Here is a 14,425-nt window from a genome sequence, read left to right on the forward strand (position 1 = left end):
AAGCAAACTCCCACAATGGTGAATGGGTATTATGGGGCAGACACAATTATGGTGACTGTGGATACAAAGTAAATCACAAGGATGAGCACACACACCTTCCCTTCCAGAAGCTCCCTAGGGAAGAACCAGGAGAAGAGGGCCATGCGTGCACCGGGGAGGGCAGAGTGGGGAGGAGGAGGCATTCTTTTGGTCTGTATAAGGCTTCCCAGAAAGCATGACAATGTGCTGGATCTGAAATGATCACTTCTTAGAAAAGCAGGGAAGATGTTCCAGGTCGCGTACTGGGCATTTGCAAAGGCTTGGAAGATGGAAGAAGAGTAAACAATTTCTGTAGCTAGAGTATAGGGTTCGGGAGGATGGAAGGGAGTGAGCAAGGCCAGTGCAAAAGGCTTTGCTTGCCAGAGCAGGAGTCATATAGGAAATAAGGAATCAATAGCACTAATTACTGGTAACTGCTGACATTAACCAAGCGCTCAGTAGATGCAGGCGGCTGGGCTAAGCTTTTGGGAAGCATGTTCCTGTCACCCTTCACGAAAGCTCTGAGGCAGACCATATTCTTTCCAGCGCAGCACCAAGGAGAACAAGGTGGGAACAGTTGGCCACGTGTAGGTGGCGTCGTCTGTAGGGAATTTAAACACAATAATAAAACCAACTCAAAGTCAATCTGCTTTATGTTAGCCCTCTAAACTGTGCCAGTGATAAACTCCTCCCCACAACGGTGGATGGCTCCTGTGCACCACCTTCCAGAGATGAGGACACAGTATGCACATGGTCCAGGCTGGACCCCTGATGCTGGGAGCAGACAGGGAGGGGCTGGAGAGGCAAAAGGGGCTGGCGGCCAAGAGAACGGTTAGGAAACTATTGAAACATTTACAAGACAGAGGCAATTAGGATGAGGAAAAGGCAGTATTCAAGACTTTTTATGGCATAGAACTGACAGATCCTGGTAAGCAATAAGAAAGAGGAAATGAAGGTTAGGCAGAGTCTAGGATAATTCTGAATTTTCTACTGCAGGAGACAAGATGGTTGGAGACACTGGTCCGCCAGTCAGCGGAGCCAGGAAGAGGGCAGATTTAGCATTTAAAGATGATGTGTTCAATTCCTGGATTATATGGTATATCTATATTTAATTTTTCAAGGACCCACCATACCATTTTCCACAGTGGTTGAACCAGTTTGCATTCCTACCAATGGTGCATGAGGGTTCCCTTTTTTCCACATCCTCACCAACACTTGTTATTTCTTCCCTTTTGATTCTAGCCATTCTAACAGGTGTAAGGTAGTAGCTCATTGTGGTTTCGATTTGCGTTTCTCCATGATTAGTGATGTGGAGCAACTTTTCATGTGACTGTACTTCCCGTGGTGAGCTCTGAGTAATGTATCGAATTGTGGAACCATTATATTGTGCACCTGAAGATGCTATAACCCTGGATATTAATTATACTTCCACAACAAAAGAATAACGATGAAAATAAATACAGACGATGTGTTCAGTCTGAAACGTGTTGGTGGAGAGAGCTGTGGGAGCTCCATGTGGTTAAGTACAGGGATTTGGGTAGGGATTGTTGGACATGGGTGCTGGCTAGAATCTCCATACCTACAGCTCAGAACTCTTGACTTCCTCTTTCAACCCCGGAACTGATTGCTTCTTTCTGAGCTTTTCACACTCCTGCTGGAGTAACCACTCGGATTAATATTCACCTTTGGTGTTGGGTGCCTGGGTGGCTCAGTTGGTTAAGCATCCAACTCTTGGTTTCAGCTCAGGTCATGATCTCAGGATCATGAGATCGAGCCCCGTGTCAGGCTTTGCACTGGGCGTGGTGCGTACTTAAGATTCTCTCTCTCCCTCTTCCTTTCCCCCTTCCCTACCACACATGAGCATAAGCACATTCTCTCTCTCTTTCAAAAAATATATATACATATTTCACCCTTGGTGTTTATGTTAGCACCGGCGTCTGAGCACAAGAGGTAACATTTGAAATAACAGCTCACATGGCCTGGAAATGGAGCCATCAGAACAGACACCTGCCTTCCCAGGACATTGGGCCTAAGACCCCATGTTGTGCTGGGTGTAGAGATACAAAAAAGAGGGAAAATATTACAGTACATAAAGCCAACAAAACAGCTTCCAAAATACATAATTAATGACTGTACATCTGTAAGAAAAAGGAAAACATTCCAATAGAAAAGCCAATAGAAGACAAATGCCAGAAGACACAAAAATTACTCCTACAAAAGTGTTGACATGAATATCTTATAGACATCAGAAAAGATCTTAAACCTCAGTAGTAGAATCTGGAACTTGGGGAGGAACTTGTGGAAGTCTGGGTCTGTCTGAGGGGAGAGGCCAGGATGGCCAGAGTGTCAAGGAAGAAATCAGGGGATTCCATTATGGAAATATGTTAATATTTTAGGAACCAGTACAGCTGTGGTATTGTGTATCACTGAATGTCAGCCCCGAGTGTCGAACTTATGGAGATGGAGTGCCTCTTGACACATCTAACTCTGGCTCTCAGTCCTGAAGCGTTCTTTGGAAAGGAACCGAGTAATAGTTCAGCATTCCTACATACTAGCAATAGTTATAAAAAAGAATTTTTCAAAGATATGGTTTACAAAAAACAAAAAACCTTAGGGATAAATCTAACAAAAGATGCTCAAGAAAATGATAACATTTAATGGAAAGATGTTAAAGAAGTTTTCAGTCAATGGGAGAGTCATACCATGTTTAATTATGGAGAGATTCTGGGTCTCAAAGATGAGAATTTTTTACAACATAATTGCTAGATTCAATAATTGATAAGATTTAAATTAAAATCTGAATAGGATTCTCCCTGGAAGTTAACAAGGCGATTCTAACAATACTCCAAGAATAGCTAAGATATTGAAGAAGAAGGAAGAGGAGGAGGAGGAACTGGGGGAAGGAAGAGAAGAAAGAAGGGGGAGGGGGTGAAGGAGAAAACAGTAACACCAGTAGAAACAACTAGGTGAAGGGAGCTTGCCCTAAGGGGCGTCATTATCAAGCTGCAGTGGTTAAGATGGTGTGATTTTGGTGCAGAGAAAGACCAATAGAACAAAGACACCGTAAAAGAGCCAGCCAATGTGAAAACCCGATATACAGAAAAATTGCAATAGATATCCCATAGATACGGCTACAGGGTCAGGAAGAATGTTTTCAGCAAGACACCGAAAGCGTAAACTGCAAATGAAAAGATTAATAAATTCGGCATTGGTAAGCGTAAGCATCAGTGCCCAACTGAATAGAAAAAGAAAGAGAAAAGATATTTACAATACATAAGACCTTATTTGTAGTTACAGAAGCACCACGCACGCCACCATTTGATAACACTTGACACTCGCTGATGTGGCCAAAAAATAAAAAAATGTTGGATGATACCAAGTGGTAGCAAGGACGTGGCACCGTGGGTACTTTCACACCCTGTGTGATGTGTAGATTGGCACACACACTCTGGGAAACCATTTGGCATTATCTGGCAAAGCGGGAAATGTGCACGTCCTCCGCTCGGCGGCTCCCCGCCCAGGCGTGATCTAGAGAAACTCCACACACGCACTGGAGAGATCAGGACCAGAAGGTTCGTGGCGGCTCTCTGGGTGGGGCAGCCCAATGTTATAAACCACCAAATTTCCCCCCACCAAGAAGGTGGATAGAAACATTTTGCTGCCTTCCTATCATTAAATAAATTTCTTACACAATAAACTTCATATAATGAAATAAATATGATGCAAAAGAGAAAATGAAGGAAAGAGAGCAAGGGAGGACAAGCCAGCGCTGAAGAAATGAAGCCAGCCGGGGGCTCTACCGTGCAGCCCGAGGCCGCTTCTCTCAAGTCTGAGATCTTGCAAAAACCACGTGCACTGTTCCTGGATGCGCTGAAGTTTTAAAAAGAGAAGTGAGGGAACATAAGACAATCAGGAAAGCCGTGTTCTCTGGGGACAAGAAGGGGACATGGAACTGGAGAGAGGTTACACCAGGGCTCCATCTATATTTATGATGTTTTATTTCTTACATGTGAAAATGGATACTTGGCTGTTCATTTATAATTCCCCCTATCTTTTGAAAAAAAAAAAAATCTGGTCCTTTGATGCACGAAATTAGATTTTTTTTTTTTTTTCATAATCTGTGGTTCAAGATGAACTCTTTGTATTTGGCTCTTCTTTCTTTTTTTCTTTTTTGTTTTCTTTCCTTCTTTCTTTTTATTTTTTTTTAAGTAGGCTCTGTGCCCAGGGTGGACCCTGAGATCAAGACCTGAGCTGAGACCAAGAGTCTGACGCTTTACCAACGGAGGCACCCAGGTGCCCCTGTGTCTGGCTTTTTCATCGTATTCTTTCTTTCTTATCACAGTCTAAAATGACGTAATGGTGAGCCCATCATCCAACCCAAGGAGTAGAAAAACAAGCAATCATTTCCATCCACCTGTGCGTTCCTCCCCAATCCTCTCCCACCCCACCTGGAATTTATGGCGCTCGAATCCCTTGCTTTTAAAATTAATGTTAACACATGTGTATGGAAGCCTGAGCAACATATCGTGGAGGCCCAGGGCTTCGGGACTTAACAAACAGCATACCGGCCGCACGCAGTCCTCAGGAACTCCATTTTTCCTAGTCAGTGCTGTGTCAGCAGCATTGCTTTCCAGCCCTGTCCGGCCTCCAGGCGCCTCTCTCCCGCCGGGTGCCTTGCCCGAACCCAGCACCTGGCTCCCATGTTCTGGCTCTGTGCTGGCTCACGGAGGGTCCCAGTCAGATACCCCGCAACACAGAATCCCAGTCCCCCAACATCCTGGCTGGGATGCACACAACGGTGTGCTTAGGGCTGTGTCTGGTCCACTGAGAGCACTCGGTGTAACCGAGGATCTCTGTGACTTTCAGTCACCGTGTGTGTCCTGCCCTGTGTTCTGGAGCTATTTAGTAAGCGAGCACATAGGTCAGGGGTAGTTCTTTCAGTTCTTTTGTATCTAAACCGAAGATGGCTCACTGACTCAAAAGAATAGAATTTGTGGCATTTGCTATAGGCTCTTGGGAGTGACACTACGAAACAGGGGACTTTCTGTTCTCTTCCTCTTTTTCTGTCCTTCCTCACCAAGATCACCAAGGTCTGGCCAGAAGTAGAGGGAGAGAGATGGAGAAGGCAAAGGCAATTTGGAATAAAGGCTTGAGCCCTGGTTCAGGGAGGCTGGCAGAGTCAGGAGAGTTCACTGGGGGTCTCATGTGAACCCCTTCTGCAACCCCAGAACCCAGGCCCCTCTCAGCCTGGCCCCTGGGGAAACTATAGTTGATTCATTTTGTTGGCCTCCGTTGGAGAGATAAGTGCATTGAGTCAGCCAATACCTATCATTGAGAAACAGGCTAAACTATGTAACCATCTTATGATAACATCCTCATCTGTGAGACCAGACCTCAGAATGAGGCTTTGCAGAGATAGTATAAAATAGCGTAAGTTGGGGACCGAATACAGTGTTTATGCATTTACATCTATCTAGCTAGCTAGCGGTGTAATTATAGGCTAGATCTGTAGCGCTCAGTAAATAGTAGCTCACTTCCCCCTGAATGAATGACAGCTCAATACACATAAGGACAGGGAAGTCTGGCATAAAAATAAAGAGATTAGCAAATTGTGCTCCAGAAGTGGATAAACAGGAAAAGGGGATGAAGAAACAGGGTCAGGCTAGGTTCCGATGTCCTGTTGTCTAGGAACTGCTTTCCCCTGTCATGCCATTATTGCCACATCTATGTAGTTGCTGGGACATGTGTCTGTTTTGCGTGCCAGCTCTCATGGGCAGGAACCTAGGTTCATTCCGTGGTGTACCAGGAGCAGAGCTAAACTAGAAAGTCCACCATCACAAAGAAGAAAGCCTCCACCATGGAGGCAATGGTGTATGTCTGGTTTTATGAAAATGCCTGCTTGAGGAGCCCCCATGGCTGCTTTCTCTCTAAGACCCTCATCTCCCAAAGGCAAGACAAATGAAACTTGTAGGATGTGAGCTGTGATTGGAAAAACTCCCCACCATCACCTTCAGCCTCAGACTCTGATTCTGGGGAAGGGGAGGCAGTGGAGCAGGAGGGGGAGTTACTATTGCAACACAGGGTCCTCACAACAATCCTCGTGCCAGGATAGGATGTTTCCTGGGGAGGGACACTTAAGCACAGAGATGTTGAAAGCTTTGCCCACCCAGACATCTTCTACGGAGCTAGCTATCATCCTGCATTCCTACTTTCCCCTCAATCCACAAAAGCTGTGAGGCAGCTTACCAAAATCTCCAGAATTCTAAAAAAATGATTTAACCCTTGAAGCAGCAGGTAGGAGGGGTATGGGCAGATAGGTGGCTGGTGCGGTGAGAATGTCATTGGGAGCCAATAAGCTCACCCAGGGGCTCCTTGGACATGAGCAGCACCAGTGGCTTCGGGCTTCTTGATCAAAGTAAAAGAGAAGCAAGTTTTTGGTCCCCACCCAGATAGATCGAGCCTTTCCTGCCAGCAGTATTGGATTGCACAATTCTGCTAGACAACCTCCGTTGGGTGAGAAAAGTGACAAAACAGTGAAATTCCAAAAGCACAAGATTCCAGAACTGGAAGGAGCCTGGTGTGCTCGCAGTGAGTCCAGGCATCTTTCCCAGGTATTAAGTTTTGTCGGTCTGCCCAGCAGGGGGAGCTACTGGAAGCTCCTGAAGGAGGAAGGCTGGGTTTTCATCTCTCAAAAACTAGCCATCAGAAAATCCAAATCAAAACCACATTGAGATACCACCTTACACCAGTTAGAATGGCCAAAACTAACAGGACAGGAAACAACAAGTGTTGGAGACCATGTGGAGCAAGGGGAACCCTCTTGCACTGTTGGTGGGAACACAAGTTGGTGCAGCCACTTTGGAAAACAGTGTGGAGATTCCTCAAGAAATTAAAAATAAAGCTTCCCTATGGCCCTGCAATTGCACTGCTGGGTATTTACCCCAAAGATACTGATGTAGTGAAAAGAAGGGCCATCTGTACCCCAATGTTCATAGCAGTAATGGCCACAGTCGCCAAACTGCGGAAAGAACCAAGATGCCCTTCCGTAGACGAATAGATAAAGACGATGTGGTCCATATACACTGTGGAGTATTATGCCTCCATCAGAAAGGATGAATACCCAACTTTTATATCAACATGAACGGGACTGGACGAGATTATGCTGAGAGAAATAAGTCAAGCAGAGGGAATCAATTATCATATGGTTTCACTTATTTGTGGAGCATAACAAATAGCATGGAGGACATGGGGAGATGGAGAGGAGAAGGGAGTTGGGGGAAATTGGAGGGGGAGACAAACCATGAGAGACTGTGGACTCTGAGAAACAGTTTTGGGGGGTGGGTGGGGGAATGGTTGAGTCTGGTGGTGGGTATTAAGGAGGGCACGTTTGCATGGAGCCCTGGGTGTGGTGCATAAACAATAAATCTTAGAATATTGAAAAAGTAAAATAAAATTAAAAACAAAAACAAAAAACACTGGCCCTGGGGTACCTAGCTGGCTCAGTCCTTAGAGCCTGCAATGCTTGATCTCAGGGTTGTGAGTTCTCAGGCTCTACCCATGTTGGGTAGAGACTTATTGAGAGGGGGGAAAAAAACCCTATCTCATAGCTATGGTCAGCCCTGAACTTCACTCACAGCTGAAGTCGTTCTTGATGAGTAGAGACTGGAAATGTGAATTTTCTACAGCCAGCCAACGATTATAAGACAAGAAGGCCATGACCATCCCAAAAGGTGCTGGGCAGAGGGAACCTGATAAGGAAGAGGATTTTTAAAAAAAAAAAAAAACACAAAAGCAGACAACAGTGGCAGTTACAGCCTGCTCATGTCTTTAAAAGTCAGTTACTCAGCTGCTACCTCGTACTTCGTCTCCATTCTAAAGTTGTATGTTTTTTAATTTTATTTAGTTTGGATTTTGTTTTTTGATTATAGATTTTTTTTTACTTACTGAAATTTAACATAAAAAGCTATTGATTTTATTCTTTATGATTCTTTCTCTTACTACACCAAACTTGGAATTCGTCTGCTCAGAAACTTGAGAATTTTTTTTTCTCAAAACTGTCCTGTAGTTGGACGTTTTTCTATGTAACTTTTTAATTCATCTTTATCTTTGTTGTTGTTATTGTTGCACAAAGTTATGGAATGACTCCAAATGCTTGAGCAGTTCTCCGGTAAATAATTTTCCATTCTCTTTTCCATGGCAAGTTTTCTTAAAGATAGATTAGTACAAATGATTGAAGAACCTAAAACCTATTTCAGAATTATATGTTCTGTTGCAATAACTGATTTGTCCATTTTTAACAACATGCCATTAAAATGATTTTATGATTTTATGATACATTTTTTTATGATTTTATGATACATTTTAATATCTGGTATGAATATTCTCCCCCTCCCTTACGTATGTGATCTTTAAATTTCTTAGATATTCTCTTTCCTCTTGTTCTCATTTTCTTCCCCCTCTCTCTTACTCTCTCTCTTTTGCGTAAAGCAACTAGGCTGTTGTCCCCAGGCAACCTCATACCATGAGTATTTTACATATCCTAGAAAGCTAGCCAGATGTTTAAGTTGGAATGAATGCTAATATTCAACTACATGGAAATTTCATTAATTGAATTAGTCAATGGTGGACAGAGAAGTCATTTGCAGAATTGCTGTCAACAGTAATAAAAGCTCTATTTCAAAGTCATCTGTTTTGTTTTGGTGATCATCGATGAAAGATGAGTATTTTTGTATATATGTCTTCATCCATGGTTTTATTTACTGAATATATTTTATATAAATGGAATTATTGGGAACATTATTAATGCTTTTGGTACTTATCACCAAATTGCTTTTTGAAAGAGTTACATCAATTTATATCCCTATCATAATGATACCAGAGTTCCTAGGGTTTATTCCACCCTGTAACACTGCATGTAATTAATTAAAAGTATTCACCAATGTGGGAAGTGGGCAATGATATTTCATTTTTTAAAATTAGTAGATGCATTATTACAAAAAAACTTGAAAATTTTCTTGTTTATTAACCATGCGTATTTCTATCATAATTGTCTATTTTTGTTTATCCTTCATTTTTCTAAAAACATTTAATGTTTTTCTCATTGTTTGGAAAACTCCTTATTTACAATAAGGACATTAATCTCTCATGTGTTTCTTTATCCAGAGTAATTTTAAAGAAATTTTGTCAATTACCTTCTCTGTTCTCTTCACTCCTCTGCAAAATGGAAACATTAGTTCTATTTTGTTTTAATCAGAATCTCATGAAAGCCAGGAATTGATTTTAAGAGCATGAACACTTTCTTGATATTTACTCTTTCTATCCAAGATAGGGTGACTTCCCATTTATTCAAATATCTTCTCTATCTCTATAAACTGTTTCTAGTTCCCATCAAACAGGTCAAAATGTTTCCTTTAAGATTATTCTGTTAATTTATATTTTTATTGTTACTCTGGATGAGCTAAATCTATCATGATAACTTCTGACTGCTTATTGTTACATATAGGAATGCCATTACTTTAAAAAAATTAGTCTTAAGTATAGTTGTTTTACTTAATACTCATTAATAAAATAATTTTAGTTTATTCTTAGGTTTTCTAGTTATATGAGGATCATACAACTAGTGTTTTTCCTCTTCATTAATGCTATTTTAGTTTATAATTATATTTCATATTTTGGATTTTCAGGACAATATTGAAAATTTAAACAAAGAGTATTCTTGTTTTTCTCCCCATTCCTAGATACCTATCTAGATTCTTCTTTCTATGCTCTCTTTCTATGCTCCCTTGGCTTGAGAGTTGTGACCTTTATCAACACTTTTTTCTTTTTTGTCAGATAAAACATATTCTACTAAAACAGACCATCTAGAGTATAGCATCCTCTCAAATAGAATATACATGTATTTGTGTGTATAGAGAATCCTACATACCTAGTTACATGTCCATGTTATGTAATCCGAGTGTTCTCGTTTAGAAGCTTGGGTAGCTTGTGGTGCGTTAGTAGGAATGAGACCGCAGGAGGACCTTGGGGAGTTATCTAGTGACAGCTACCAGAATACTGAAGCACTTCTCAGTATCTTCTCAAAGGATGGGATATCCTCTCCCAGGATGGGAGAGAATTCAGATGTTAAAGAGACACGAGATCTGATTTATGGAAAACCCAATGTGAGTCAACGCTTAGAGGGAGCTGCCAAAAATAACTATAAGGTTCTAACTGCCTGAAGACAAACATAGGAAATGATGACGATCGGTGTTCGCCAAGAGCCTGACACATTGCAGGCACAAGGCTAGGTGTTTTCGCACAGATGACTCATGTCGTTTTCACGACGACAGTTCAAAGAATCAAGAGAGAAACTGAAACTTAGTCCCTAACATGCAGCAGAGCAGGGGATGTGCTAGAGTTTTTACAAAGTGTAGGGTCTCGAGCTGAAATAGTATACCCCAGATGTGGCCTGATGTGGCACGTCTAACAGTGAGGGAGGGAGTCCTTACATTATATCGTGAAGCATTTAAGGAACTAAACATTTTAAAGCTATCCTTGAAGGGCTATCACATGGGAGGGAAAACACTATGGATCTAGGGTGAGCCAAAAACAATCAGTCTACTACTGTGATACGACCCGCTTGCGGATTCCAGTTACTGTCTGTCTGCATGCGGATAATCGTGACCATTCCTCACTCCAGCCCAGGCATTCCCTGGATGTCCTGTAGAGGGCAGACACTCAGTCCCGGAGGTTAAGGGGGTCCTCAAAGACCTTTCTGTGAGCACTGAATCCAATCATTATGGACTAATCATAATCATTACTTTAACAAAATGCTTTGAGTGCTGATTATGTCCTGGCCCCTGAACGAAATATGGTGTATTCATTGAACACAATATTGGTCAAATTCTCCCACTAATCTTCCCAGTATGTGTGATTACTATGTTGTAGAGGATTAGAGTGAGACCCTCAGAGGTAAGTTAGTTCTCAAGCTATCCGCCTGAAACTGGTATCCGAAGGGGTTATGGGACTAATAAGCCCAGCTGTAACTTTTTACCCAGGACTTTCTCATTTGCCTTTAAGATTGGCTGACTGGGGCAGATTTGAGGCATTGCCCTTCTGTCTCTGAGTTTGGCTGCCTCTCGAACAATCTCTTTCCTTTCTGCTGCTCCAGGTCCCAGTGATTGTTTCCACTGTGTGTCCAACAGATGAACTTGGGCTCGGTTACACAAACTGTGAATGGAGTCAGATTCAAGCTTCCAGGTTCATCTGGCTCCGAAGGTAAGTAAGCTCTTTCTAGGACACAAATGTCACCGTTCCAGCGCGGGCAGATCAAGGTGGAAGGCAACACACCCTGGGGAGACCCAGACATGAGGACCCTGTAGGTGACTGATGTTTTCATGGAGGCTGCCTCGTTCCAGAAGCCTTTCAGAATGATGCTTTTCAGTGAAAGAGATGTTCATTTTGTTCATGTTTTGAAAGGCACACACCAACCCTTCCATGGAACTGTAGGAGGACAACCTGTTTCAACACAAATCCCTGCCATGTTCCCGTGGAAGACTTCTGCCCACATAACTCCCTAAAAGCCATTGTTTTCTGGATGTAGAGAAAGCCCTTATTTTGAGGACACAAGGTTGAGGATGGCAAACAGACATACTTGCTAAGGTTAGGAATTGCAGAGTCTGCAGTCTGCGTGCCAGAGACCCCGCTTTAGATGGTTACTTAGGACCAGACTCTCAGGAATGGGAGCGGCCATATTGGCAGCCCGGCTGGGATGCTGCTGACTTCGGGATGCTCTTCCCCTCCTTTCTTGGATCTTCTTTCTTGGGCGTTAGGCAACCGGTCTTACTCATTTTTTGTGCTCCTGGGATTAGTCATGGTTTATTGACCATGGGGACTTTCTCCCTAACAGAAACTTTGCCACCACCTCTTGGGAGGAAATATGGAAACTGTGCTGTTTTCCCCAGCAGTTACTTTTCTCTCTCATGAGCATCAAAATGGCAAACAAACTTTCTGCCAAGAAGGATAGGCTAGGTCATAAGTCAAAAGGGAAAAAAAAAAGCGACCAAAACAAATATGTAAGTAGAGGTAAAATCGTAAGACGCTCAGGGGAAAAGGATGACGGGAACAAAGTCAGGGTCAGGAGGAAGAAGGGTTTGAAATACATTCCATAGTTGTGTATTGATGTGGCCGAGTTTAATAATGCCAAGAACACCATTAAGTATTGAGGCAGAAAACAAGGTATACATAATGAGACATTGAAAGAAAAAAGTCTAGGCAACATTTTTGTTTGTTAGGGAACCAGACTAAAAGCTAAAAAAAGAAATGAAAACAAATTATGCTGTAGACCTTTTTAAAATTTTCTGTTTTTGGGGTGCCTGGATGGCTCAGTCATTTAAGTGTCTACCTTCAGCTCAGGTCATGATCCTGGGGTCCTGGGATTGAGCCTCATGTACGGCCCACTGCTCTGCAGGGGACCTGCTTCTCCCTCTCCCTTGGCCTGCCTCTCCCGCTGCTTGTGCTCTCTCTCTCTCTCTCTGTCAAATAAATAACCAAACAAACAAACAAATAAATAAAATGTCCTGCCTTTGGACAGTCTTTCTTTGGAGGAGTAGTCAGTAGTTTCATAATTATGTGATTTCCAGGTGGGCTAGGAAGGCCCATAATGTGAAAGGGATCTCCCTCAGTGGCTTATTGTTAATAGATGAAGGTCTATGCTTCAAGGTCTGTACTGTGTGTTTATTTTTTAAAGATTTATTTATTGGAGAGAGAGGGAGAAAGCAATCAAGTATGAGGAGGGGAGGGGCAGAGGAATGGGGAAAGAGAGAGTCTTAAGCAGACTCTACTCTGAGCTCAGAGCCTGACATGGGGCTTGATCTTACAACCCTGAGATCACCTCTTGAGCCAAAACCGAGAGTCAGGTGCTTAACTGACTGTGCCAGCTAGACGCCCCAATCAAGGTCTGTATTTTGTAATCGAATCATGGGCACTTGACAAATCAACTATTATTAGCCATCTTTTCATGAATTCGTTTATCAGATTCTTTCCAATGGTCTTGGAAGAAAACACGTGAAAAAGAAAGAGACAGGAGTGCTGGATGAATGCATGTTTCACAAACTTACTATAGAAATGCCAACATATACTCCCCACTGAGTGAACTGTTAGGTGCCTGCCATGTATATGTCCCAAGTATTGCCCCAGGATGACTCCAAGAGCTATAGAAACCTGCTCGCCGGGACCCCTACTAGATTAGAGAAGGGGGGTTGTGAAGACATAACCAGAATGGAGGCTGATAGAAGAGGGTTCTTGCTTCTGCTTCCATGGAATTGCTTTCCACCCAAGATTCAGTGTCCAATTCTGCCCCAAGACTGGGGAAATAGCTAGGTCCCAATTAAGTGTTTTGTTGTGGTGGTGGTTGTTGTTGTTTGTGGGTTCTTGAAGTCTGTTTCAACACCTTTGCTTATTCACCTTTCTAGGATCAGTCTCCTTGCATCCTAATACCATGAAGGTGCTCCCTGCCCCGGACATGCTTTCCGATTCGACAGTTACCAGATGTGCTTCTGCCACCTTTCTAGGAACCTATCTGTGCTTTGTAGCCAGGCAATCATGGCTGTTTTAGGCCATCTCCGATGCTGCCTGCCTTCCTGGTGCTTAACCTAGTGTATTTCTATAATTCTTCACCCTCCCAGATCTTTCTGGCCCGGCTCCCTGATCTGCATGTTTCTGGGGCACCCCCAAGCCCTTCCCAAGGACAACAAATCTTGTCAATTCAAGTTCACTTGGGTTATGATTTAGAAATAAGTGTCCTTGAAATTCTGCTGAGTTCTCTGATAATTTAGGAAAACACTCTCCTATTGAAAACAAACAAGCTTGTCTGTTTTTATTTCCAAACTTTGTAGTGAATTAATTTGTTTTTTTTTTTAAGACCTTATTTATTTATTTGACAGAGAGAGAGAGACAGTGAGAGAGTGAATACAAGCAGGGGAAGCGGGAGAGGGTGAAGCAGGCTTCCGGCAAAGCAGGGAACTTGATGTGGGGCTTGATCCCAGGGCACTGGGATCATGACCTGAGCTGAAGGCAGATGCCTAATGACTGAATCACCCAGGTGCCCCTGTAGTGAATTTCTTAAAGGATATTTTCCTATGACATTCTGAAAATATTTTGAATATAGAGAAATTAGGAACTTAGGCCTGAGAATTTACTGGAGTCTTGGAGAGGAATTAGCCCGCAAAGTCTCTTTTTATAATCTTGGTTTTTGGAGAAATTTCTAATGCTTAAAAGTTATATATGGAAGCATCAATTTTTCCTTCCATTCTTCTGAACTTGATGGGGCCCTTTCTCCTACTCACAAATCAAATCCCTTCTCTTTACCTTATTTGATCCTAGTTTTGAAAACATGTCACCGACTGAACAAAAATCGAGCAAGAAAAAC

The 14,425-nt window shown here is 42.6% G+C and overlaps 1 protein-coding gene across 1 annotated transcript in view; it reads left to right on the forward strand.

The window, feature by feature from the left end:
- Nucleotides 1–14,425, forward strand: part of CAPN14 (calpain 14) — a 54,767-nt gene that overhangs the window by 2,601 nt on the left and 37,741 nt on the right. Inside the window, exon 2 of the mRNA XM_032353050.1 lies at nucleotides 11,168–11,274. Coding sequence (XP_032208941.1) covers nucleotides 11,202–11,274 — 73 coding nt within the window. The 5' untranslated portion in view covers nucleotides 11,168–11,201. The remainder of the gene's footprint in view (nucleotides 1–11,167; nucleotides 11,275–14,425) is intronic.

Source organism: Mustela erminea, chromosome 7 (assembly GCF_009829155.1).
Source record: "Mustela erminea isolate mMusErm1 chromosome 7, mMusErm1.Pri, whole genome shotgun sequence".
In the NCBI taxonomy this organism is placed as follows: Eukaryota; Metazoa; Chordata; class Mammalia; order Carnivora; family Mustelidae; genus Mustela; species Mustela erminea.